A 27471-nucleotide genomic window follows, 5' to 3' on the forward strand; every position below is an offset into this window, starting at 1 on the left:
GTTAGAGGTAATGCAATACTGTCTATTACCTTTATCACTATTAGCATATCAATTCCATTGTAATCGTTAGAGGTTTTATTTTTAAATGCATTCACTATGTCCACAATTTCTTTTGTTTCTACTACACCAAGAAATATAGAATTTGGATTTCTTTCAATATTTTTCTCAGCAGAATATTGATCTTTGAGGTGATTATCTCCAATTTTTTTGGTTAGTTCAGATCCAATATTCACAAAGTATTTATTAAATCCGCCAACTATATCATTCATGTTATCCACACATTTGTTATCTACAATAAAACTACTTGGGTAAGATTGATTTATTGTTGAATTCCTAATTATACTGTTTATCAATTTCCATACCCGTTTGATGTTATTTTTATTCTTTTCAATTGCATTTGCATAATATTCTTTCTTTCGCAGCCTTATTACCTTAATTAGTGTATTTTTATAGTTTTTATATTTTTGCTCAGCATCTAATAATCTACATTTGATAAATTTCCGATATAACGTATTCTTTTTTTTACAGGCATTTTCCAGTCCTTTTGTGATCCATGGCTTTTGTGTACCTTTAATCTTTACACTGTATTGCTTTATAGGGCAATTTTTTTCATATAATGACTTAAATATACCCAAAAAGTATTCATAGGCTTTATCAATATTTTTTTCCTCATACAGCAATTTCCAATTATAATTTTGCAATTCTACCTTAAAAGCAGTTATTCTCTCCTCAGTTCTTAGCTGTTTGTATTTTATAATATTTTCTTTCTTTTCTCTTTTACATTCACAACCATAGATCACAAAAACTGGCAAATGATCACTCACATCAGTTATTAGTGATCCACTATTTAGATTATTTTCCATATAGTTAGTGTAAATGTGGTCGATCAATGTTTCACTTTTTGTGGTGTTTCTACTTGGTTTCGTAATCAGTGGATATAAACTCATGCTATACATTGTTTCAATAAATTCATTGACCATATTGTCCTCTTCAGCTTTCAACAGATTAACATTTCAATCCCCACAGATAAACAGAACTTTTTGATTAGTTTTTGCAAATATATTTTCTAGGTTCTTATTAAATACCTCCATGCTTGAATCATGTGCTCTGTACACACAGCTAATAATGACGTTTTTTTTTTATTTTTCAAGTAAATCTCCACAGTTAGACATTCCATTACATCATCAATTGTTGTTGTCATATTTTCTATCACATCAAACTGAAATGTGTTCCTTATGTACAAGGCCACACCCCCTGACCTTTTGTTCTTTCTATTGATGTACTTGAATTCATAACCGTCAATGTCAAAATTTGTTCCCCTTTCCATTGTAATCCAAGTTTCTGTTATGGCTATTACAGTAAATTTATTTCTGAAATCCTTTAGGTAGTCTGTAATGTGTTCAAAATTTCTGTACATACTTCTGGCATTGAAATGAACAATAGAAATTCCATTTTCATTTCTAAATGATACATCAAACTGATCATTTGTATAATAGCAACATGTATGAACGAGTTGGTCAAAAAAATTTTGATCAGCATCTAAATCTTTGTCTACTTCATCCATGTTTAAGTTTTCAGTGCCTGAATAAGTTGATTGTTACCTCTTGATAGCGCTGACTTTATTTATATTTCTCCAGCTCCTCCATGCTTCGAACAGTGAGCACTTTGGCCTCTTCTGGTGGTCCATTCAATTTAATAAACACCTTGCAATTTGCTGTCCATGTAGCTTGAATTTTCTTTTCCTTTCTCAGTATGCGTCCCGTCTTGGCAATATCAGCATTTTTCTTCGTGAGGTGCTCATTCACATAAACATTTGATCCTTTTAACTTTTTCCCTTGTTTAGGGAGAGCATTTCTGTTTTTTTCTGTTTGTGAACCGAATTATTATGACTGAGTTTCCGCCATTTTTTCCCCGCTTAAGAGGATGACAGGCCTCAATATCCTCATTATTGATGGAAATGCCTCTATTTTTGAAGAAAGCTGTCACCTGCTTCTCCACAGATTCCACTTCAGCCTCCGTTGGTTCTCCTCCGTTCTCGGCCACTGCTGATGTTATAGCACGAGAATAGGAGCGGGGTCTTATCTCCAATCCAGTCACAATCACATCATTAAGACGAGTATATTGCTCTAGATCATCCAGACGTCTTTCCAGCAATTCAATCTTTTTATCCTTTTCCATATTCTGCCTTTGTAGCTCTTTTATATTTCCCATTAGTTCCATAATAAATTTCTGTTGCTTTGTAATGGTGGAAACTTCAACAGTTAAGTACTCCAATGTTTTCTTTATCTCCTTTATATCTTCTTCATTGAGACCACCACCAGCAGATCTTGTCTTGTGTGCCATGTCATCAGAATGACCCAAGTAGTAACAAAAGAAGCAAACCTTTTGTTGGGCACAGCCGATATAGCAGTGTGGCAGAGTGGCACACTGAAGCCCACAGCTGCGGCCATTCTTCGATGTCGGCTCTTCCTATCATTGTGAAGCAGAATGCACCAAGCGTTGGATTGTTCACCCACTAACAGGGAACGTAAGCTGGGTTTAGACCGTCGTGAGGCAGGTTAGTTTTAACTCTAGATATTACAAGAAATTCCTGTAGCAGAATGCCTAGAACCGGTTCCACTGTGCATGTGTCTCAACGGACTGATAACCACCTTACTCACCCCTAGAAACTTGTTAAAGACAAAGATAACAACAACTCCTCAGGAACACCTGGAGAACAAGCATCACAGGAACCTACAGAACTTTCTTCAGACAGCTAGAATCTCTTGTAGAACCTGTGAAGTGGTTTTCGGAGGACGGCGGCCCGTAGGCACGTGTGGACTTAGTGACAGCTGCCGTCCTCAGGGAACTGCTGACGTGATGAAGACGGACGGCGGAAACATGGTGAACCGGAGCACCGCCGGCCGACTCTGTTCCCCTGAGCCGTGTTCCCTGTGAACGTTCTAAATGACGCAGGACCCTCTGTCGGTGCTGGTTCTGTTAGTGTTGGGTTCTAAAGGACGTTCTGGCGGTGCTGGTTCTTTTTGCATTGTGTTCTAAAGGACGTTCTGGCGGTGCTGGTTCTGTTTGCGTTGGGTTCTAAAGGACGTTCTGGTGGTGCTGGTTCTTTTTGTGTTGGGTTCTAAAGGACGTTCTGGCGGTGCTGGTTCTGTTAGTGTTGGGTTCTAAAGGACGTTCTGGCGGTGCTGGTTCTTTTTGTGTTGGGTTCTAAAGGACGTTCTGGCGGTGCTGGTTCTGTTAGTGTTGGGTTCTAAAGGACGTTCTGGCGGTGCTGGTTCTGTTAGTGTTGGGTTCTAAAGGACGTTCTGGCGGTGCTGGTTCTTTTTGCGTTGGGTTCTAAAGGACGTTCTGGCGGTGCTGGTTCTTTTTGCGTTGGGTTCTAAAGGACGCTACATCACAGCTTGCTCTGATTGGTTGTTGATCAAACTCAGGTGTTCCGGATGATAATATTAAACCAAAAGGTTCCTTTCCTTTGTTCTTGAGAACATCAGGCTGCAGGTTCTGGTTCTTTGCGCTGGTTCTGTTTTCTTTATCCTCATCTACATCCTCATCTTCATCTTCGCAGCCCAGAGGGAGGAAGACGAGGATGAAAAGCACATAATCAGTGTGTATGTTACCCAGTAATTATTAGTAATTAGCATATTATTCTAATACCGTCATAGAGAGCCCCGAGTACAGCCAGATAACACACACACACACACACACACACACACACACACACACACACACACACACACACACACACACACAAAGCACACACACAAAGCACAGAGACACACACACCCAGAGGCTCTGGACTGACTGCTGCATTATTCATGTTTGGCCTGAGGCGAGTTAGCTCGCTGTGCTAACGCTAATGCTGTTAGCGCCCAGTTACTGTTCTCCCACACACACACACACACACACACACACACACACACACACACACACACACACACACACACACACACACACACACACACACACGTTTGTACTTCTATCTTAGTGAGGACATCCATAGGCGTAATGCATTTCCTGGAGCCCTATCCTAACCTTAACTATCACAACTGATTGCCTAAACTTAATCCTTACCCTAACCCTAACCAAACCTCAATTCATACCTGTTCTCTAAAAACAAGTCTTCACCCTCAAACATGGCTGTTTCAAAGTGAGGACCGGCCAAAATGTCCTCACTTTGGAAAAATGTCCTCACTTTGACAGTTAAATGCAGAAAATGGTACTCACCATGTAGCAAGTACAAGAACACACACACACACACACACACACACACACACACACACACACACACACACACACACACACACACACACACACACACACACACACACACTATGCTTTTCTATCTTTGTGGGGACTTACCATTGACTCCCATTCATATCTAACCCCTAACCTTAACCCAGACCAAAACAATGTCTAACCCTAAAGAAACGTTTTTGCACTTTTACTTTTTTCAGTAACAACAACATGGCCAAGAAAACACTGTTTAAACTTGTGGGGACCAAAATGAGGTCCCCACAAGTGACGTAGTTTTCGGTTTTCCTACAGTTGTGAGGACATTAGGTCCCCACAAGTATAGCCAGCACCTGACCACACACACACACACACACACAAATAGACACACAAACATTAACACTTAAGTTGTTGAAAGATTCACAAACAGATTTCCAAAATAGAGATGTGTGTGTGTGTGTGTGTGTTCTGGTCCGTATACATGACAGAACCGGGGCAGAACCTGCTGTGTGTTCATTGATATGAAGTTCTTTTGTCCACAAAAAGAATCTGTTGTTTTCTTGCTGCCATCTAGTTTCACTGTCAGTCTGTGTGTGTGTGTGTGTGTGTGTGTGTGTCGGCAGCTAAATGCCACCTCGGTCCTCCTGCAGCTGTCTGTCAGCGTGTGTGTCACTTCCAATCATGCACATGCCACCCCAGGGGCTGCTGGGAGCTGCACGTGTCATCGCCCCTGCTCGTCCTGTCTCGTCCAATCACCTGTCAGGGCTTCATTTAGCGGGGTGTTAGCATCTCTGTGCTAACGGCTAACTGTGAGGTAAATGTGAAGATAAACAAAGTGACAGCAAGTAGTCAGACAGACTGGTTCTAACTGCCACAGTGAGGGGCAGAAAGGTAAGGATAGGGGGTAGTAAGGTCAGTAAGCTCAGGATGGGGTCAGTAAGGATGGGGGTCAGTAAGGATGGGGGCAGTTAGGATGGGGGGCAGTAAGGATGGGGGGCAGTATGGATGGGGGGCAGTATGGATGGAGGTCAGTCAAGATGGAGTCTTTGGGGGCTTTCTAGAAGAGCTTCTGGACTGGTTTCAGACTGGATGTTGGACTGGTTCTAGACCTTCTTGGGTCTGGTTTAGGTTTGGTTCTGATATTGGTTCTCCTGGTTTTGGATGTGATTTAAAGTTGGTTCAGGATTTATTTTACTCTGGATGTGATCCTGGATGAGGACTGGTTTCAGACGGTCTTGGACTTTTTTAACGAGTAGTTTAGGTTTGGTTTTTGGTCCCAATTTGGTATTGATTTTTTTACTTTTTCAGGAATGCTTTCAGGCTGTGTCTGGACTGGTTCCGAACATTTAATGGGCTGGTTTAGGTTTGATTTTGGTCTTGGTTTTAGAACTTCTTAGGACTGGTTTCAGACTGTCTTGGGAGGGTCTTTTTTAACCCCAAGAACACCAAACCTACCACCAAGCATGGAGGTGGCAGTATCATGCTCTGTGAACCTGGAGCTTTCCACAAAGTAAATGGAATAATGAAGAAGGAGGATCACCTCCATGTTCTTCAGGAAAACCTAAAACCATCAGCAGAAGGTTGATCTTGGACACTGAATGTTTCAACCAGACAATGAGTCCAAACACACATCAGACGTAGGTAAAGAAATGGTTCCATCAGGCTGGAATGAAAGTTCTAGAATGAAGGTTCTAGACTGGTCTCCCCAAAGTCCTGAAATCAGCAGTTAAAGAACCATTAGGAACTAAGGACTGACATGATAAACATGATCTTTACATGTGTACAGAAACTGCTGTGGAAACAGATCACAGAGGATTGTGTTTGATGGCGTGACGATATGAACACGCTACGACGGCAGGTGTGACCTCAATCTAGTGACCCAGATGGACTGAAACAGTGAAAGTCTAATTTCCTTTCTTTGGGTTTCAGTTTCATCTTGAAGATGATAATCTGGATTATTCTAATCTCAGAAGGTGAGCGCTGCTAATCTGACTTTCATTCTTGTCTGCTCCTCCAGCTGTTGAGGGATTAAAGGAACAAAAGGAGGGTTCTTCTTCTGAACACGGGGGTTCTGACGAGGGTTCCACTGAACAGCAGAAAAATACATTCTGATAACCGATTGAAGTGAAAATATCTTTTTTTGATCTCCATTCTTTCATTGCCTATTTTGGGAAGCCTTAACGCTTGCTTGGGCTAACATAGAAGCTAATGTTACTTGTTGAGGTTAATATAGTGGCTAACGCTGCATGTTTAGCAGGATTAGCCACGATATTAACCTCAACAAGTAACATTACTTCTATGTAAACCAAAACAAGCTAATATTACATTGCTGCATTAGCCTTAATAGCTACTGTTTGCTTATACGTTAGCCTAAATAAGACACACAACTACATTAGACTTATCAAAGGATATTTGTTGCTGTGTTATCCTATGAGCGTACAATTAACTGTTCTCTTTATGTCTGCTATGTTAGCATAAAGAAGCTAATAATACCTGCTGTGTTGGCCTAAAAAATAGGTGCTACTACATTAGCCTTAACAAGTAACAGCAGTTGCAACATTAGCATAATAAAATGAAGTTAACTGCAACATTAGCATAAATAATATGAAGCTAGCTGGTACATTAGCATAAATAATATGAAGTTAGCTGGTACATTAGCATAAATAATATGAAGCTAGCTGCCACATTAGCCTGAATAATATGAAGTTAGCAAGTAAATTAGCATAAATAATATGAAGTTAGCTGGTACATTAGCATAAATAATATGAAGTTAGCTACATTAGCTAACCAGCTAACATTTCTGAGCTTTTTCCCCCTGTAAATGTTTCTAACGTGGTGTGTTTTTGTTGCTGCTTCATGTTGACTGATGACTGATTCCTTAGGCTCTGCTGCGTTCTCTGGGTTCTGCTGTGTTCTCTGGGCTCTGCTGTGTTCTCTGGGTTCTGCTGCGTTCTCTGGGTTCTGCTGTGTTCTCTGGGCTCTGCTGTGTTCTCTGGGTTATGTGGACAGATGTGTGGTTTCTGCTGACATGTGTGGAACATGTCTCAGGCTGCCGTCGGTGTTTCAGAGCATCTGCAGCGTCGTTAACATTCTCCTGGTCACTCTGCAGCGCTGAACCCAGAACAACCAGAGTCTGTATGAGAGAGCAGCTACATAATCAACCCACAAACACACACACACGACAACCCCACACAACCAGACACACAACAACCACACACATTTATTTCTTAATTTATTTTACAAAAACATAAAAATCCATGAGCCTCCATGTCTCCTCAGATGTTAAACTCTGATTTCCTGGTGGTTTTCTCTCCTCATCCTGTAGATGTTCTTCTGTCTCCACGTTTCCTCTCTACTCTGATCATCATCTGAAGGTGTTCCACCACGCTGGATGTATCTCCAACACTCTGTTCTCTGTTTCTGAGCTGTGCTGCATTTATCCACCATTCTGTCTCTACATTCCACCCAGATGTTCCACCCTAACGTTCCACCCTAACGTTCCACCTGGACATTCTAGTGTTTTTAAAGCTGTCTGACTAAGCAGCTGCAGATCGAAACATGTTGGCATGTTGCGGTGTAACATGAAGCTGTGATAAGACACACACACACACGTGCCTTCCTTAATCGATGGGGGGTTGTTGGGGTGCTGAGGTTGCCGTAGTTACAGCAGCCTCAGTGAAACTCAGACTGAGCGCGCTCAGTGTGTTGAAGCGTTGACAGAAACCTGACTGTGACCTCTGACCTCCCGGGGTCTTGCGCTGGCGTTACCATGGAGACGGGTGTCTCTATGTTCCGATGTTCCCACCGTGTGACCGGTTCTCATGATCCTTTTTATCAGCAGACAAAAATAAACTGAAAACATATTGACACGAAGGAAAACCCTGGAGATAAAGGAACCGAAAGAACCAACAAGATGAAGAACAATACAAGAGACAAGAACAATCCAGAGAGAACCCAGTGAGACCTCTGCAGAGAGAACAAAGAGAACACAAGGAACATTGATATCAGAAGGAAAACACCAATGGAAGAACACAGAAGAACCGAGGACAAGAAGAACGTAGAGACCATCACCACACACAGATGTTCTCCACTGTAGGAACCGACAGCTCATTTTAGGCCAACCAGAACCTTTCGGCATGTTTCAACTGCAAGACCCATCCCTGTAGAACCTCTATCGGGAACTGTATCCATAGAACCTCTATCGGGACCTGTATCCATAGAACCTCTATCGGGACCTGTCTCTGTAGAACCTCTATCGGGACCTGTATCCATAGAACCTCTATCGGGACCTGTCTCTGTAGAACCTCTATCGGGACCTGTCTCTGTAGAACCTCTATCGGGACCTGTATCCATAGAACCTCTATCGGGACCTGTCTCTGTAGAACCTCTATCGAGAACTGTATCCATAGAACCTCTATCGGGACCTGTCTCTGTAGAACCTCTATCGAGAACTGTATCCATAGAACCTCTATCGGGACCTGTCTCTGTAGAACCTCTATCGGGACCTGTCTCTGTAGAACCTCTATCGGGACCTGTATCCATAGAACCTCTATCGGGACCTGTCTCTGTAGAACCTCTATCGGGACCTGTCTCTGTAGAACCTCTATCGAGAACTGTATCCATAGAACCTCTATCGGGACCTGTCTCTGTAGAACCTCTATCGAGAACTGTCTCTGTAGAACCTCTATCGGGACCTGTCTCTGTAGAACCTCTATCGAGAACTGTCTCTGTAGAACCTCTATCGGGACCTGTCTCTGTAGAACCTCTATCGGGACCTGTATCCATAGAACCTCTATCGGGACCTGTATCCATAGAACCTCTATCGGGACCTGTCTCTGTAGAACCTCTATCGAGAACTGTATCCATAGAACCTCTATCGGGACCTGTCTCTGTAGAACCTCTATCGAGAACTGTCTCTGTAGAACCTCTATCGGGACCTGTCTCTGTAGAACCTCTATCGAGAACTGTATCCATAGAACCTCTATCGGGACCTGTCTCTGTAGAACCTCTATCGGGACCTGTATCCATAGAACCTCTATCGGGACCTGTATCCATAGAACCTCTATCGGGACCTGTCTCTGTAGAACCTCTATCGAGAACTGTATCCATAGAACCTCTATCGGGACCTGTCTCTGTAGAACCTCTATCGAGAACTGTCTCTGTAGAACCTCTATCGGGACCTGTCTCTGTAGAACCTCTATCAGGAACCATCTCTGTAGAACCTCCATCACACCACACAACCAGAAACACACATGGTTTTTAGTTCTTAGACTTTTTTCTGTCTGTGGAGAACAAGCCTTCATGTTTAAGAACACAAGAACTCCAATCTGGATGTTAGCAGGGTGTCTGATCCTGGTGTGTAATGTGTGTGTGTGTGTGTGTGTGTTGTTTGTAATGTGTGTGTGTTGTTTCTAATGTGTGTGTGTGTGTTGTTTGTAATGTGTGTGTGTGTGTGTGTGTGTGTGTGTGTGTGTTGTTTGTAATGTGTGTGTGTGTGTGTGCTGTTTGTAATGTGTGTGTGTGTGTGTGTGTGTGTGTTGTTTGTAATGTGTGTGTGTGTGTGTTGTTTGTAATGTGTGTGTGTGTGTGTGTTGTTTGTAATGTGTGTGTGTGTGTTGTTTGTAATGTGTGTGTGTGTTGTTTGTAATGTGTGTGTGTGTGTGTGTTGTTTGTAATGTGTGTGTGTGTGTGTGTGTTGTTTGTAATGTGTGTGTGTGTGTGTTGTTTGTAATGTGTGTGTGTGTGTGTGTGTTGTTTCTAATGTGTGTGTGTGTGTGTGTGTGTGTGTGTGTGTTGTTTGTAATGTGTGTGTGTGTGTGTGTGTGTGTGTGTGTGTGTTGTTTGTAATGTGTGTGTGTGTGTGTTGTTTGTAATGTGTGTGTGTGTGTGTGTGTGTGTGTGTTGTTTGTAATGTGTGTGTGTGTGTGTGTGTGTGTTGTTTGTAATGTGTGTGTGTGTGTGTGTGTCCTGGCGTCTCTGAAGGAACCATCTGGTTGTGATTAGAAACTGATGTTTGTGGTTTTTCTTCTGGTTCTAAAAGCTGCTTAAAGTTCTGAAGGTTGAACAAGAACAAGAAGAAAATGGAACATTTAGATGTTTTGATTTAATCTCCGTGTCTGATAGGAACGTTCTCCTGATAAAAGGTTCTTTCAGTGGTAGAAACAGTCCACATATTTATGAACCACTCTGAGGTCTTTGGTCGAATTTATTTTAGTACAGCCCTCATTTTTATTTAAAGACAGTTTCTGTTGCCGTGTTTCATGTCTTTATAAAGCTGCACATGTCAAAGTTCTTCAGAGACAAAAATGTTCTAAAACAAAGAACCTAATGCAGGAAACACTCCTGAAGATCCAGATTCTCAGCCAGGAAGGGTCTAGCTGCCTCCAGATAGATGCAGTCCTTCAGCAGAAATACAGATCAGCCAGCAGCTTGGAGGAAAACAAAGATGTGGATCCCCAAGGGAAGACATTTGAGAGTTCATTTGCAAAAACAGGTGGCTCTGTTTTCGGAAAACTACTTTTTTATCGTTTACTAGAGATAATAATAATAATAATAACACTAATAATTTATTTTTTCTCTATTTTCTCATTTATTTTTCTACTGAGTCAAATCCACTCAACTTCAGTTTGATTGATATTATCTCAAGTAAACAATAAAAAAGTTTTCTGAAAATTTATCAAAATGGAATTATCTGTTTTTGTAAATGAACTCTTTATTTCTAGAAACATCTTCCAGAACCTCAGCTGGTTTCTTCTGAATCTCCTACCATTACTGAGAACCTCCACAGAAGTCTGAGGAGACACCATGAGTTCAGAGTTTGAACATTTGAGGAGACATGGAGATAGAAGAACATCAAGAGACTCAAAATGACAGAAAGAAGACTTAAAAAAATGATACATGAAATGACCCAAATAACACAAAATGACAAAAATGAGATCCAAAAAATGACTCAAAATGGCAAAAAACATGACAAAATGACACAAATGTGACCGAAAACAACCAGAGGAGATGAAGAGAGAATGAAAGTAAAAAGCAAAGATCCATCCAGCATGGTGGAACATCTTCTACTAGATGGAGATCCATCCAGCATGGTGGAACATCTAGTAGTAGATGGAGATCCATCCAGCATGGAGGAACATTTTCTAGTAGAGGGAGATCCATCCAGCATGGTGGAACATCTTCTACTAGATGGAGATCCATCCAGCATGGAGGAACATCTTCTACTAGATGGAGATCCATCCAGCATGGAGGAACATCTTCTACTAGATGGAGATCCATCCAGCATGGTGGAACATCTAGTAGTAGATGGAGATCCATCCAGCATGGTGGAACATCTTCTACTAGATGGAGATCCATCCAGCATGGAGGAACATTTTCTAGTAGAGGGAGATCCATCCAGCATGATGGAACATCTTCTACTAGATGGAGATCCATCCAGCATGGAGGAACATCTTCTACTAGATGGAGATCCATCCAGCATGGAGGAACATCTTCTACTAGATGGAGATCCATCCAGCATGGTGGAACATCTAGTAGTAGATGGAGATCCATCCAGCATGGTGGAACATCTTCTACTAGATGGAGATCCATCCAGCATGGAGGAACATCTTCTACTAGATGGAGATCCATCCAGCATGGAGGAACATCTTCTACTAGATGGAGATCCATCCAGCATGGTGGAACATCTAGTAGTAGATGGAGATCCATCCAGCATGGAGGAACATCTTCTACTAGATGGAGATCCATCCAGCATGGAGGAACATCTTCTACTAGATGGAGATCCATCCAGCATGGTGGAACATCTAGTAGTAGATGGAGATCCATCCAGCATGGAGGAACATCTTCTAGTAGATGGAGATCCATCCAGCATGGTAGAACATGTCCCTCCAGCTGATGAGCAGATAGAGGTCCCCAGTGAGGAGATGTGAGGATTGTCTGTGGGAGATGAAGGGTTAAACTCTGAAAGCAGCAGAGTTCTGGTAGTTATTGATCAGACGACTGGAGAATAAAGAGGGCAGACGATCAATAGCTGCACATTATGATTAATTACTGCTGCTGCTCACACACACACTCACTCTCTCTCTCTCTCTCTCTCTCTCTCTATACGGTGTGTGTCCTCAGGGTGTGTTTTCTGCTTTCTGTCAACACTCTGCAACACACACACAAACAGAGGGAGTGTGTGGAATGTGACGGAATGACACCATGGAAACCTGTGTTTGTGTGTGAGAGTGTGTGTGTGTGCGCACGTGTGTGTGTGTGTGTGTGTGTGTGTGTGTGTGTGTGTGTGTGTGTGTGCGTGCGTGTGTGTGGATCCCTGGAGGTGTGTGTGTTTGTCTCATTTCCGTTGGAGGCGAGTCGAGGCGAAGACGGAGCCGGCTACAATCTGCTGCCTCTGAAACTCTGCTGTGATTAAGCAAACAAATGAGACTGACAGGGAGTCTGAGAGCTTCCAGACGTTGTGTTGGTCCACTGAACCACTGGTCCACAAGTCCACTGTTCTACTGGTCTGTTGACCCACTAGTCCACTGGTCCACTAGTGCACTGGTCTACTGGTCCACTAGTCCACTGGTCTACTGGTCCACAAGTCCACTGACCCACTGGTCCACAAATCCACTGGTCTGCTGGTCTACTGGTCCACTGGTCTACTGGTCTACTGGTCCACTGGTCTACTGGTCCACTAGTCCACTGCTCTGCTGGTCTACTAGTCCACTGGTCTACTGGTCTACTGGTCTACTGGTCTACTGGTCCGCTAGTCCACTGGACTACTGGTCTATTGGTCCACTGGTCTGCTGGTCTACTGGTACACTGGTCTACTGGTCCACAAGTCCACTGGCCCACTGATCTACTGGTCCACTGGTCCACTAGTCCACTGGTATACTGGTATACTGGTCCACTGGTCCACTGGTCTACTGGTCTACTGATAGATAGATAGATAGATAGATAGATAGATAGATAGATAGATAGATAGATGGATAGATAGATAGATACTTTATTAATCTCCAAAGAGAAATTCACAATACCAACAGCATGAAAGGCAGAGAACATGAGAGCATGTAAGTTACAAATAAGACTATATACAAATAAGACTGTAAAAAAATATAAACGTCTAAACATCTGGCAGTTCAACAGTGCAGTAATGCAGTTGTGCAAAATGACAGTGTGTTACAGTCTGCAGCAGTTTGTTTTTCCCACTTTAGTCCAGCATGTAGATGTGTGTGTGTGTGTGGTAAGGTGCGTGTGTGTGCGTGGTGTTAGTATGTAGTGAGTCCGGAGTTTTTTTGTTTTATTTTGTCCATTTTATCGCCCTCCTCGGTTGATGTTGAAGAGCCGGATGGCGTGGGGGAGGAACGATCTCTTCAGTCTGTCTGTGGAGCAGGACAATGACAGCAGTCTGTCACTAAAGCTGCTCCTCTGTCTGGAGATGCTGCTGTGCAGAGGATGACTTGGATTGTCTATGATGGACTGGAGCCTGTTCAATGTCCGTCGCTCTGCCACTGATGTTAGACTGTCCAGCTCTGTGCCAACAACAGAGCCAGCCTTCCTCACCACTTTGTCCAGGCGTGCAGCATCCTTCTTTTTCAAGCAGCTTCCCCAGCACACTACTGTGTACATGAGGGCGCTCGCTACTACAGACTGATAAAAGATCTGTAGCAGCTTCTTGCAGATGTTGAAGGACGCCAGCCTTCTGAGGAAGTACATGCGGCTCTGTCCCTTTCTACACAGAGCATCAGTGTTGGCAGTCCAGTCCAGTTTGTCATCCAGCTGCACTCCCAGGTATTTGTAGGTGTGGACCACCTCCACACGGTCCCCTTTGATCATGACCGGTTCTGGATGTGGCCTGGGTCTCCTAAAGTCCACCACCATCTCCCTGGTCTTGGTGGTGTTGAGTAGCAGGTGGTTGGAGTCACACCATGTGACGAAGTCCTGGATCAGTTTCCTGTACTCATCCTCTTGTCCACTCCTGATACACCCTACGATGGCTGTGTCATCTGCGAACTTCTGCACATGGCAGAGCTCCGTGTTGGACTGAAAGCCGGACGTGTACAGGGTGAACAGGACCGGAGAGAGTACAGTTCCCTGCGGTGCTCCTGTGCTGCTGGCCACAGTGTTGGACCTGCTGTCCCCTGGCCTCACGTACTGAGGTCTGTTGGTCAGGTAGTCAGTAATCCACGCCACCAGGTGTGTTTCCACTCCCATGTCTGTCAGTTTGTCCCTGAGGAGCAGTGGCTGGATCGTATTAAAGGCACTGGAGAAGTCCAAAAATGTAATCCTCACAGCACCACTGCCTCTATCCAGGTGAGAGAGAGATCGGTGGAGCAGAAAGGTTATAGCATCCTCCACTCCGGTCTTCTCCCGATAAGCAAACTGCAGAGGGTCCAGGGCGTGGTGGGTCTGTGGCCTCAGGTGGTGTAGCAGCAACCGTTCCATGGTCTTCTGGGACGTCAGGGCGACCGGCCTGAAGTCGTTCAGCTCACCAGGATGTGGTTTCTTTGGAACTGGAATGATGCAGGATGTCTTCCACAGCTGGGGAACCCGCCCCTGTCCCAAGCTCAGGTTGAATATGCGTTGGAGGGGGTGTCCCAGCTCCCTCGCGCAGGCCTTCAGTAGTCTCGGGGATACTCCATCAAGTCCTGCTGCTTTGTTGGGGCGCAGCCTCTTCAGCTCTCCCCAGACCTGAGCTGCTGTGATTGTCATGGGAGGTGTTATGGGGGGAGGGGTGGTGTCCTCATCTGTGTTGGTGGTGGCTTGTGGGGGAGTGGGGGCTGCTGTGTTTATAGGTGTGGATGGGTTGGGGTGGTTAAACCTGTTGAAGAAGTGGTTAAGCTGGTTTGCCCTTACCACACCCCCCTCAGTGGGGGCACTTCTCTTGGAGCTGCAGCCAGTGATGGTCTTCATCCCCTCCCACACCTCCCTCATGTTGTTGGTCTGCATCCTTTCTTCTAATTTCCTTTTGTACTGCTCCTTTGCCTCCCTGAGCTGGACTCTGAGTTCCCTCTGTATCTGCTTGAGCTCCTTCGTGTTGCCATCTTTAAAGGCCTTCTTCTTCTGGTTCAGAAGGCCCTTTATGTCACTCGTTATCCAGGGCTTGTTGTTGGCAAAGCAGCGTACAGATCTAACTGGGACCACAGTGTCCATACAGAAGTTAATATAGCTCGTGGTGCAGTCAGCCATCTCTGTGAGACCCCTGCAGTGCTTCCCAGTCCGTGGTCTTGAAGAAGTCTTTCAGGGCCTGCTCGGCTTCAGGAGACCACTTCCTGAATGAGCGTGTGGTTGTCGGTAGTTTCCTCACTCTTGGTGTGTAGTGAGGTTTAAGCAGGACCAGATTATGGTCTGCTTTCCCCAGTGCAGGCAAGGGGGTGACTCTGTATGCATTCTTCACGTTTGCATACATCAGGTCTAAAGTCCTCCTCCCCCTGGTGTTACATTCCACATACTGGTGAAAAGCAGCTAGTGTATTGTCCAGGGTGACATGGTTAAAGTCTCCAGAGATTTGCACAAGGGCTTCAGGATGCTGTGTTTGAAGTTTAGCTACAGCGTTGTGGATGACATCACACGCAGCCTGGTATACTGGTCCACTGGCCCACCTGTCTACTGGTCCACTAGTCCACTGGTCTACTGGTCCACTGGTCTGCTGGTCCACTGGTCTACTGGTCCACTGGCCCACCTGTCTACTGGTCTACTGGTGCACTGGTCCACTGGTCTACTGGTCTGCTGGTCTACTGGTCTACTGGTCCACTGGTCTACTGGTCCACTGGTCCACTGGTCCACAAATCCACTGGTCTACTGGTCTACTGGTCCACTGGTCCACTGGTCCACAAATCCACTGGTCTACTGGTCCAGTGGTCCACAAATCCATTGGTCTACTGGTCCACTGGTCCACAAATCCACTGGTCTACTGGTCCAGTGGTCCACAAATCCATTGGTCTACTGGTCCACTGGTCCACAAATCCACTGGTCTACTGGTCCACTGGTCTACTGGTCTACTGGTCCACTGGTCAGGATCCTCACTAACCATCAGTCAGTGGAGTAAAAATTTGCATCTGTGGGTTGAATTGAATTGAATTTATTTATCTGATAGGAACGATGCAGTTTAACATAGTTCCATTACTAAGCATGAATCTGATGTGCTGCACAGAGAGTTTATAGCAAATGCTAATTTCCAACTCTTCTGGTTCTGGTTTGATCAACCGCAGAGATTCAGTAGGAGCATCAGAACCATCATGGAACTCGACAGCAGTCTGTAGTCTGGACACAGCTTCTTCTTTGTCTCCATGACTGTTTATTAATGATTCTCACTGAAGACATCAGAACTATGAATGAGCACCTGGAATTATGTAGGAAACAAAAAAGTCACATGTTTTGTATTTTAGATTCTTCAGATGATTCAATTTGAATTAAATATTGCCAATAATAAATGAAAATCTGTCCAAAATAGCTTGTAAAACAAGTTGAAATTAGTCCAAAATGACAGGAAACCTGTTCAGAACTACTCAAGATGTGCCAAAGTGTGTTAAAAATTGTCCAAAAATGACTCAAAACATGTCCAGCGTGTTCAATCTGGTCGTAAATGACCCAAAAGAAGTCCAAGAAAACCCTGAACCCTGAAATTCCTAGATGGTTCCTGGATAGTTATCAGATGGTTCCTTGCAGTTTTCTGGACTGACTGATCTTCAGTTCTTGAACTAATGATGGTTCTTTTAGCTGACTGGTTCTTGCCATAATACTATTTTGTTTCCTACATGATTCCAGAAGTTCATTCACAGTTCCGATGCCTTCAGAGAGAATCGACAATGAAAATAGTCATGAAGATAAAGATGTAATGAGAAGGTGTGTCCAGACCTTGACTGCTAGTGTACAGTATGAAGATTAATACCATTATTTATACTAATATTAATTCTAATTCTAACACTAATACCAATAATGATGCTAATTCTAATACTGATAGTACTACTATTATTAATACTAACATCCATGTTTCAGATGTTTCCATGAGGACGTTGCTCCTATGAACCCTGCTGTACAGATCACAGGAGAATCCAGCCTGGGATTGCTTTCTGTGTGTTTCCCTCTGAGAGTTAGAGAGCTGACTGTGTGTGTGTGTGTGTGTGTGTGTGTGCGCGTGCTCATTCTGCTATATAGATGCAAATTCATAGAAGCAGATTAAACAGATTGTGTCTGGTATCTGTTGATGAGCTAACACTGCCCGGCGGGACGTGTGTGTTTAATGTGTGTGTGTGTTTAATGTGTGTGTGTGTGTGTGTGTGTGTGTGTGTGTGTGTGTGTGTGTGTGTGTGTGTGTGTTTAATGTGTGTGTGTTTAATGTGTGTGTGTGCTTAATGTGCCTTCTGTTACAAAGAAAGAAAATGAGCCTTCCAGCTATTTAATGTCAACACTTAGAGATGACAGCTACACACACACACAGACACACACACAGACACACACACACACACACACACACACACACACACACACACACACACACACACACACACACACACACACACAGAGTGTGTGTCTGAATCTGTTCTGTGTGTTTGGATTCCCGTTCATCTTCCAGCTGTTTGATGATTATTGAGGAAAGTTTAGATATAAAATCAGTTAAATCACCATAAACATGTAATCCGCAGATTTATATCTATATTTATATTTATGGTTAGGTGTTCAGGCTTCTGACTGCTGTTTGTGTTGGTATTATTATTATTATTAATCTTATTACTATTGTTATTATTATTATTATTATTATTAGGAAGACCCTGTTGGAACTGAAGGAATTCTTATTTTACACACTAATAAATTGAGTTTTTGAGGCCTGAACATGCTGAAAACTCATAAAAATGTGCGCACACACACACACACACACAGCAGTGGTGAAGATGGCTCCATAGCGCCTCCTACAGGTTACTATGGGCAGGTTACTCTCCTGCTGGAGAGGAAATTGCATGTTTCACACTTTGATGTTCTATTGCCAGCCGGTTAACCATGTTCATGTTCATTATTCCTTCATCCTCTTCACACCAGCTCCCACTTATTTCTGACGCTTTATTTTGGCTCCCAGTGTGTTTCCACATGGACAAACTGGTTCCTGGTATGTTTTATCCTTTGTCTCTGGGATCCCAGTATGTTCCTGTCTCTCTACACTGGTTTCAATATATTTTGTTCTCTTTTTTTAGACACCAATCTGAGCTTTAGTATTTCTCTAAGACTTGTCTGTGTCATTTTGCCTCCTCATAAATCACGCTGTAACTCTGAAAGTGTTCTATGCTGCCATGTACCGTTTCTACAAACTTTGTCATATAATCCCTGAAATTGGTCAGTTACGTCTCCACACCTTCACTTTGGTGCCACACCCCGACATGTGATGACCCGTTCAACGCTGCAGCAGCTTTAATTATGTTACTGTTACCTAACGGTTCTGTTTGTGTTGCAGCCTGCCTGTCGGGTCCCGACTGTGTTCTGATTCAGTCCAAAGATGACGACTTCGACTGGGAACAGAGCGACACCAGAGACAGAACATCCAGCAGCCCCTGGATCCCTGCAGGTACCGTCTGGCCTAATATCATCACTGGTTCCCTCTGATCTAGAATCATCACTGGTTCCCACTGATCTAGAATCATCACTGGTTCCCTCTGATCTAGAATCATCACTGGTTCCCTCTGATCTAGAATCATCACTGGTTCCCACTGATCTAGAATCATCACTGGTTCCCACTGATCTAGAATCATCACTGGTTCCCTCTGATCTAGAATCATCACCGGTTCCCTCTGATCTAGAATCATCACCGGTTCCCACTGATCTAGAATCATCACCGGTTCCCTCTGATCTAGAATCATCACCGGTTCCCACTGATCTAGAATCATCACCGGTTCCCTCTGATCTAGAATCATCACCGGTTCCCACTGATCTAGAATCATCACCGGTTCCCTCTGATCTAGAATCATCACCGGTTCCCACTGATCTAGAATCATCACTGGTTCCCTCTGATCTAGAATCATCACCGGTTCCCTCTGATCTAGAATCATCACTGGTTCCCACTGATCTAGAATCATCACTGGTTCCCTCTGATCTAGAATCATCACTGGTTCCCTCTGATCTAGAATCATCACTGGTTCCCTCTGATCTAGAATCATCACCGGTTCCCTCTGATCTAGAATCATCACCGGTTCCCTCTGATCTAGAATCATCACCGGTTCCCTCTGATCTAGAATCATCACCGGTTCCCTCTGATCTAGAATCATCACCGGTTCCCACTGATCTAGAATCATCACCGGTTCCCTCTGATCTTTAATCATCACTGGTTCCCTCTGATCTAGAATCATCACTGGTTCCCTCTGATCTAGAATCATCACTGGTTCCCACTGATCTAGAATCATCACCGGTTCCCTCTGATCTAGAATCATCACTGGTTCCCTCTGATCTAGAATCATCACTGGTTCCATCTGATCTTTAATCATCACCGGTTCCCTCTGATCTAGAATCATCACTGGTTCCATCTGATCTTTAATCATCACCGGTTCCCTCTGATCTAGAATCATCACTGGTTCCCTCTGATCTTTAATCATCACCGGTTCTCACTGATCTTTAATCATCACTGGTTCCATCTGATCTAGAATCATCACTGGTTCCCACTGATCTTTAATTATCACCGGTTCCCACTGATCTTTAATCATCACTGGTTCCATCTGATCTAGAATCATCACTGGTTCCCTCTGATCTAGAATCATCACTGGTTCCCTCTGATCTTGAATCATTACTGGTTCCCTCTGATCTTTAATCATCACTGGTTCCCTCTGATCTAGAATCATCACTGGTTCCCTCTGATCTTTAATCATCACTGGTTCCATCTGATCTAGAATCATCACTGGTTCCCACTGATCTTTAATTATCACCGGTTCCATCTGATCTAGAATCATCACTGGTTCCCACTGATCTTTAATTATCACCGGTTCCCACTGATCTTTAATCATCACTGGTTCCCTCTGATCTAGAATCATCACTGGTTCCCTCTGATCTTTAATCATCACTGGTTCCCTCTGATCTAGAATCATCACTGGTTCCCTCTGATCTAGAATCATCACTGGTTCCCTCTGATCTAGAATCATCACTGGTTCCCTCTGATCTAGAATCATCACCGGTTCCCACTGATCTAGAATCATCACTGGTTCCCACTGATCTAGAATCATCACCGGTTCCCACTGATCTAGAATCATCACCGGTTCCCACTGATCTAGAATCATCACTGGTTCCCTCTGATCTAGAATCATCACTGGTTCCCTCTGATCTAGAATCATCACTGGTTCCCTCTGATCTAGAATCATCACTGGTTCCCTTTGATCTAGAATCATCACCGGTTCCCACTGATCTAGAATCATCACCGGTTCCCTCTGATCTAGAATCATCACCGGTTCCCACTGATCTAGAATCATCACTGGTTCCCTCTGATCTAGAATCATCACTGGTTCCCTCTGATCTAGAATCATCACTGGTTCCCTCTGATCTAGAATCATCACTGGTTCCCACTGATCTTTAATCATCACTGGTTCCCTCTGATCTAGAATCATCACTGGTTCCCTCTGATCTTTAATCATCACTGGTTCCATCTGATCTAGAATCATCACTGGTTCCCACTGATCTTTAATCATCACTGGTTCCCACTGATCTTTAATCATCACTGGTTCCCTCTGATCTAGAATCATCACTGGTTCCCTCTGATCTTTAATCATCACTGGTTCCATCTGATCTAGAATCATCACTGGTTCCCACTGATCTTTAATCATCACCGGTTCCCACTGATCTTTAATCATCACTGGTTCCCTCTGATCTAGAATCATCACTGGTTCCCTCTGATCTTTAATCATCACCGGTTCCCACTGATCTTTAATCATCACTGGTTCCATCTGATCTAGAATCGTCTGTTGAAAAGGCTTTTTCAAGGTTCTTGTGAAGAATGTTCTCATGGACTGAAATTCAGGAACTTCAGCGGTGTTTCAGTGACCCTCAGCACTCAGAAAGATGAAGGTTGTCACTGAAACCAAATATGGTTCTCACAGTCATAAAAAATATTTTTAGTTCAACAAAGAACATTTACCATGAGGCTCTTAAGAAAAACGTTTCTTAGACAAATCCCCCAAGGTGCCTAAAAGGGTTCTTTGAGGAAACATTTTTCCAAGTAGTTCTTTATGAGTCATTTCAAACATGTTCTGGATCATCTTTTTACTATCATTGAGGTTCTAATGTGACAGAATGTTATCCAGAGGCCCGGTTCTTTCACTCTGCAGAACAGAGGAGGATGTGTTGGTTCTATCAGCTGTAGGTATCACTGTGTGTGTGTGTGTGTGTGTGTGTGTGTGTGTGTGTGTGTGTGTGTGTGTGTGTGTGTGTGTGTGTGTGTGTGTGTGTGTGTGTGGTCAGGTGCTGGCTATACTTGTAGGAAAACTGAAAACAATGTCACTTATGGGGACCTCATTTTGGTCCCCACAAGTTTAAACAGTGTTTTCTTGGCCATGTTGTTGTTACTGAAAAAAGTAAAAGTGCAAAAACGTTTCTTTAGGGTTAGCCATTGTTTTGGTCTGGGTTAGGGTTTGGTTAGGGTTACGGGTTAGGTATGAATGGGAGTCAATGGTAAGTCCTCACAATGATAGAAAAACATAGTATGTGTGTGTGTGTGTGTGTGTGTGTATTTGTGTGTGTGTGTGTATTTGTGTGTGTGTGCAGTTTGTCACATGCTCTCCTGGTGAAGCCGCTGACGAATGAGAATGCAGCGGTGTTAAATCACGGAGCCAATCAGGTGTGAGACAGGCAGAGCGAGGACACTGTTCTGCTGATTGATGCTGGACGTTCTCCTCAGCAGCAGCCAGTTCTCTGAGTGGTTCCTCCTTCAGTTTAACCCCGTACCGGCTGATGCAGCTGATGGCTCTGGTTCTGTTCTGGAGACAGAACGGCAAGTAGAACGTCTCCATGAATCATTTCTAAATTTAACGAGTGATGTCAGCTGCAAGTTCTTCAAGTAGAACCTCACAAAGAGAATGAGACGAGGAGGAACCGGATCCAAGCAGCTGAAAGGACGAAGCACTGATTCATCCTGAAGGAGCTGCAGCTGCACACAGTCACAGGGAACCAGCAGAACCACCTTAGAACATCAGAACCAGCAGAACCCCTGTACAACATCAGAACCAGCAGAACTGCCTTAGAACATCAGTTCTAACCATTCTAACTTAAAACAGACGCTTTTTAAAAGGATTTTTGCAGGAGACTCAGAACTGGAACAAAACTGGTTTAATACTGCAGACACACACACACACACACACACACACACACACACACACACACACACACACACACACACACACACACACACACACACACACACACACACACACACACACACACACACAGCAGCAGCAGCACCATCGATTGACCAGTGATTACAGGCTCCATTTAATGTTCTTATAAATGGTACAAGTTCAATCTAATCTGAACTGTGGAGCTGCTGAGTGAACAAGACACACACACACACACACACACACACACACACACACACACACACACACACACACACACAGTCTCAGTCTAACTGTCCACTGAATTTTTCCTCTGATGTGTTTTTGTTATCAGCTGGTTACTGCACATGCTCAGACTGAGCTGAATGAGGTTTTAGTGTTTTCACTGAATCCTAGAATCAGCTAAAAATACGCAGCAGTCAGTCTATCAGTGTCCTGGCTATTATTATTATACACTGCTCAAAAAAATTTAAGGAGCACTTTGACAATACATCACATTTTAATACGGGGGAAAACTAACTGGATCTTAGCATTGATATGGACTGGATAATGTGTTAGGAATGAAAAGTCCCACATTATTTGATGGGAATGAAAATGATCAACCCCCCAGGAGGGCTAAATTCAAGACACCCCAAAATCAAAGTGAAAAACTGATGTGGCAGGCTGGTCCATCTTGCTGAAATTCCTTGGCAGCAGCTCAAAATGGTATTCAGTAGTTTGTATGGCCTCCATGTGCTTGTATGCATGACTGACGATGTCAGGACAAGCTCTGAATGAGACGATGGATGGTGTCCTGGGGTATCTCCTCCCAGAACTGGACCAGGGCATCACTGAGCTCCTGGACAGTCTGAGGAGGAACCTGATGGTGTCGGATGGAACAAAACATAATGTTCCAAAGGTGTTCTATTGGATTCAGGTCAGGTGAGCGTGGGGGCCAGCTAATGCTATCAGTTCCTTCATCCTCCAGGAACTGCATGAGTTCTCTTACCACATAAGACTGGGCATTGTCGTGCACCAGAAGGAATCCAGGACCACTGCACCAATGTAGGGTCTGACAATGGGTCAAAGGATTTCATCCTGATACCTAAAGGCAGTCAGAATGCCATTGTCCAGCCTGTAGAGGTCTGTGTGTCCCTCCATGGATATGCCTCCCCACACCATCACTGACCCAGCTGATTAGATTTAGTTCAGAGCAGCTGACACATAGCTAACAGCGAGCTAACGCTATAAAAATGAAGCTAACAGCAAGCTAATGGTGAGCTAGCACCAAGCTGACACTATAACAGTGAGCTAACAGCAAGCTAATGCTACAGCAACCTTTAACGTGAAGGCAGAGTCAAGTACATCAGCCTTTCTGAGCAGCTGGAACATGTTAAACTAAATAGTTCCACACAACCTGTGAGGAATGTTCCTGAAGAACATGTGGAGGAACCAGGTTTCTGGATATATGCTGATGTTCTCTGTGCCAAGAAACCTGCGCAGCATATAAATGTTTTTGATTTCGTTTCTCAGGGTTCTCTGGGTTTTATGTTTGCATGTGCATCCATGTTCTTTACCCGTAAACTAGTTCTACTGATGTTCTTCACTAGTTCACCGGTTCTACTGTGGTTCTTTACCCGTAAACTAGTTCTACTGATGTTCTTCACTAGTTCACCGGTTCTACTGAGGTTCTTTACCCGTAAACTAGTTCTGCTGATGTTCTTCACTAGTTCACCGGTTCTACTGAGGTTCTTTACCCGTAAACTAGTTCTGCTGATGTTCTTCACTAGTTCACCGGTTCTACTGCGGTTCTTCATCATGAAGCTGGTTCTGCTTGTGTTCTGTTCTGGTGGACCAACTGTGTTCCTGTTCTTCTGCGTGGTTCTGGTTCTTGAAGGTTCTCGTGCTCTGGTTCTTTGTGTTCTTCTCTGTTCTCGTGTGTTTCTCTGCCTTACTTGTCAGTCTCAGCTGAGGGCCAATGAAACGCCTCGGTCTCAGGCGTTTAATGGATTTACTCCAATCAGGGATGACCAGGGGTAACACACACTCACTGGGATGCCTTTGGTGTGTGTGTGTGTGTGTGTGTGTGTGTGTGTGTGTGTGTGTGTGTGTGTGTGTGTGTGTGTGTGTGTGTCTCTGTGGGGTTCAGGGTGTATTAATATTTCTAATAGGGCTGTTATCAGCTCACTGCCAGCTGTACACAGACACACACTGAAGCTTCAAGGCAAATATATACACAAAACACACACACACACACACACACACTCAAACACACACACAAAACAGACACACACTGTGTGTTGTGTGTCTGTTGTGTGATAACTCCCACAATGCCTTTCTGTGTCAAAGAGACCTGGAGGTCAAAACCACTTTTCTCTGTGTGTGTGTGTGTGTGTGTGTGTGTTCAAAATACAAACTGTTGTAAACAACACACACAAACACACACTCCAGCTTTAAAGTAAATGAGAAAACAGATCTCTCTCTCTCTCTCACACACACACACTGAGCTGCAGGTAAACAGTGTTTAAAGGTGAGGAGAGGGCGAACAACAGGGAGAGAGAGAGTGTTTGGACTGTTTGACAGATAAATAACACAACTCTGTGTGTGTGTGTGTGTGTGTGTGTGTGTGTTAGTTAATTAGTGTGTTAAAGGGTTTATCAGCGTGTCGGCATGCAGGAGTTTCAGCCTTTGAACATGACACGACACTGTGTGTTATATATATGTTTGTGTGTGTGTTGCATTGTGTGTGTGTGTTGTATTGTGTGTGTGTGTGTTGTATTGTGTGTGTGTGTGTGTTGTATTGTGTGTGTGTTGTATTGTGTGTATGTTGTATTGTGTGTGTGTGTTGTATATTGTGTGTGTGTGTTGTGTGTGTTGTATTGTGATTGTGTGTGTGTTGTGTGTGTTGTATTGTGTGTGTGTTGCATTGTGTGTGTGTGTGTGTGTGTGTGTGTGTGTGTGTGTGTGTGTGTGTGTGTGTGTGTGTGTGTTGTGTGTCCAGTTTGGGCAACAACCAATTAAAGCTTTGTTTGGGTAGTTTAAACACACTGAGTGACTGTGATTCAAATCTAGCCAATCAGAGGAGAGGTCACACCGAAAACTGGCTCCCTATTGGCCGGTTGCTCCAAGTCAATACTCTCCAAACTCTGATGTATCAGACCAACAGCTGTTTCAACGTGGCTTAGCACAACCACTGGAGGCAAAAGGAAGTTGTTAGCATAGCATAGCACAAACACTGGAGGCAACGGGAAACTGTTAGCATAGCTTAGCACAAACACTGGAGGGAAAATGAAACTGTTAGCATAGCATAGCACAAACACTGGAGGCAACGGGAAGCTGTTAGCATAGCTTAGCACAAACACTGGAGGCAAAGGGAAACTGTTAGCATAGCATAGCACAAGCACTGGAGGCAATGGGAAGCTGTTAGCATAGCATAGCACAAACACTGGCTGCAACGGGAAGCTGTTAGAAAAGCTTAGCACAACCACTAGAGGCAAAGAGCAGGTGTTAGCATAGCTTAGCACAAACACTGAGGCAAAATGAAACTGTTAGCATAGCATAGCACAAGCACTGGAGGCAAAGGGAAGCTGTTAGCATAGCTTAGCACAAACACTGGAGGCAAAAGAAAACTGTTAGCATAGAATAGCACAAGCACTGGAGGCAAAGGGAAGCTGTTAGCATAGCATACCACAAACATTGGTGGCAACGGCAAGTTGTTAGCAAAGCTTAGCACAAACACTAGAGGCAATGGGAAACTGTTAGCATAGCTTATCATAAACACTGGAGGCAAAGGGAAACTGTTACCATAGCTTAGAGGCAAGTTGTTAGCCTTGCTTTGTCTTTTTCATTCATCTGCAGGCTTGGCCATTCTCAGCTTGTGAATGTTATGGTGTGTTACGGTGTGTTACAGTGAGTTGCGTGTGTTGCGTTGTACTACATGTACTATGGTGTGTTACGGTGTGTTATGTGTAATGTGGTGTGTTACGGTGTACTACAATGTTACGGTGTCTTATGTTGTTACAGTGTGTTACGGGTACCATGGTGTGATATGGTATGTTACGGTGTACTACAGTGTGTTACGCTGTACTATGGTGTGTTATGGTACTACGGTGTGTTACGGTGTGGTATGGTCTGTTATGGTGTACTATGGTCTGTTATGGTGTACTATGGTGTGTTATGGTGTACTATGGTGTGTTACATGTACTACGGTGTGTTACACTGTACTATGGTGTGCTACAGTGTACTACGGTATGTTACGGTGTGTTATGGTGTGTTACGTGTACTACGGTGTGTTATGGTGTACTATGGTGTGTTACATGTACTACGGTGTGTTATGTGTGTTACGGTGTGTTACATGTACTATGGTGTACTACGGTGTGTTACGGTGTACTACGGTGTGTTATGTTGTGTTACCCGTACTACGGTGTGTTAAGTTGTGTAACAGTGTACTATGGTGTGTTACGGTGTACTACAGTGTGTTACGGTGTACTACGGTGTGTTACGGTGTGTTACCTGTACTACGGTGTGTTAAGTTGTGTTACAGTGTACTATGGTGTGTTACGGTGTACTACAGTGTGCTACGGTGTACTACGGTGTGTTACCTGTACTACGGTGTGTTATGTTGTGTTACAGTGTACTACGTTGTGTTATGGTGTACTGGGGTGTGTTACGGTGTGTTACAGTGTGTTACGGTGTGTTACCTGTACTATGGTGTGTTACGGTGTACTATGGTGTGTTACCTGTACTAAAGTGTGTTACGGTGTGTTACGTGTACTATGGTGTGTTACCTGTACTAAAGTGTACTACGGTGTGTTACGGTGTACTACGGTGTGTTACGGTGTGTTACGGTGTACTATGGTGTGTTACGGTGTGTTACGGTGTACTATGGTGTGTTATGGTGTGTTACGGTGTGTTATGGTGTACTACGGTGTGTTACGGTGTGTTATGGTGTACTACGGTATACTAAGTTGTCTTACGGTGTGTT

General features: G+C 43.8%; 1 protein-coding gene across 1 annotated transcript in view; it reads left to right on the forward strand.

Moving 5' to 3' along the window:
* Positions 1-27471, forward strand: part of LOC110960940 (receptor-type tyrosine-protein phosphatase mu-like) — a 139848-nt gene that overhangs the window by 18360 nt on the left and 94017 nt on the right. Inside the window, 1 exon segment of the mRNA XM_051940769.1 lies at positions 18659-18769. Coding sequence (XP_051796729.1) covers positions 18659-18769 — 111 coding nt within the window.

Source organism: Acanthochromis polyacanthus, chromosome 20 (assembly GCF_021347895.1).
Source record: "Acanthochromis polyacanthus isolate Apoly-LR-REF ecotype Palm Island chromosome 20, KAUST_Apoly_ChrSc, whole genome shotgun sequence".
Lineage (NCBI taxonomy): Eukaryota > Metazoa > Chordata > Actinopteri > Pomacentridae > Acanthochromis > Acanthochromis polyacanthus.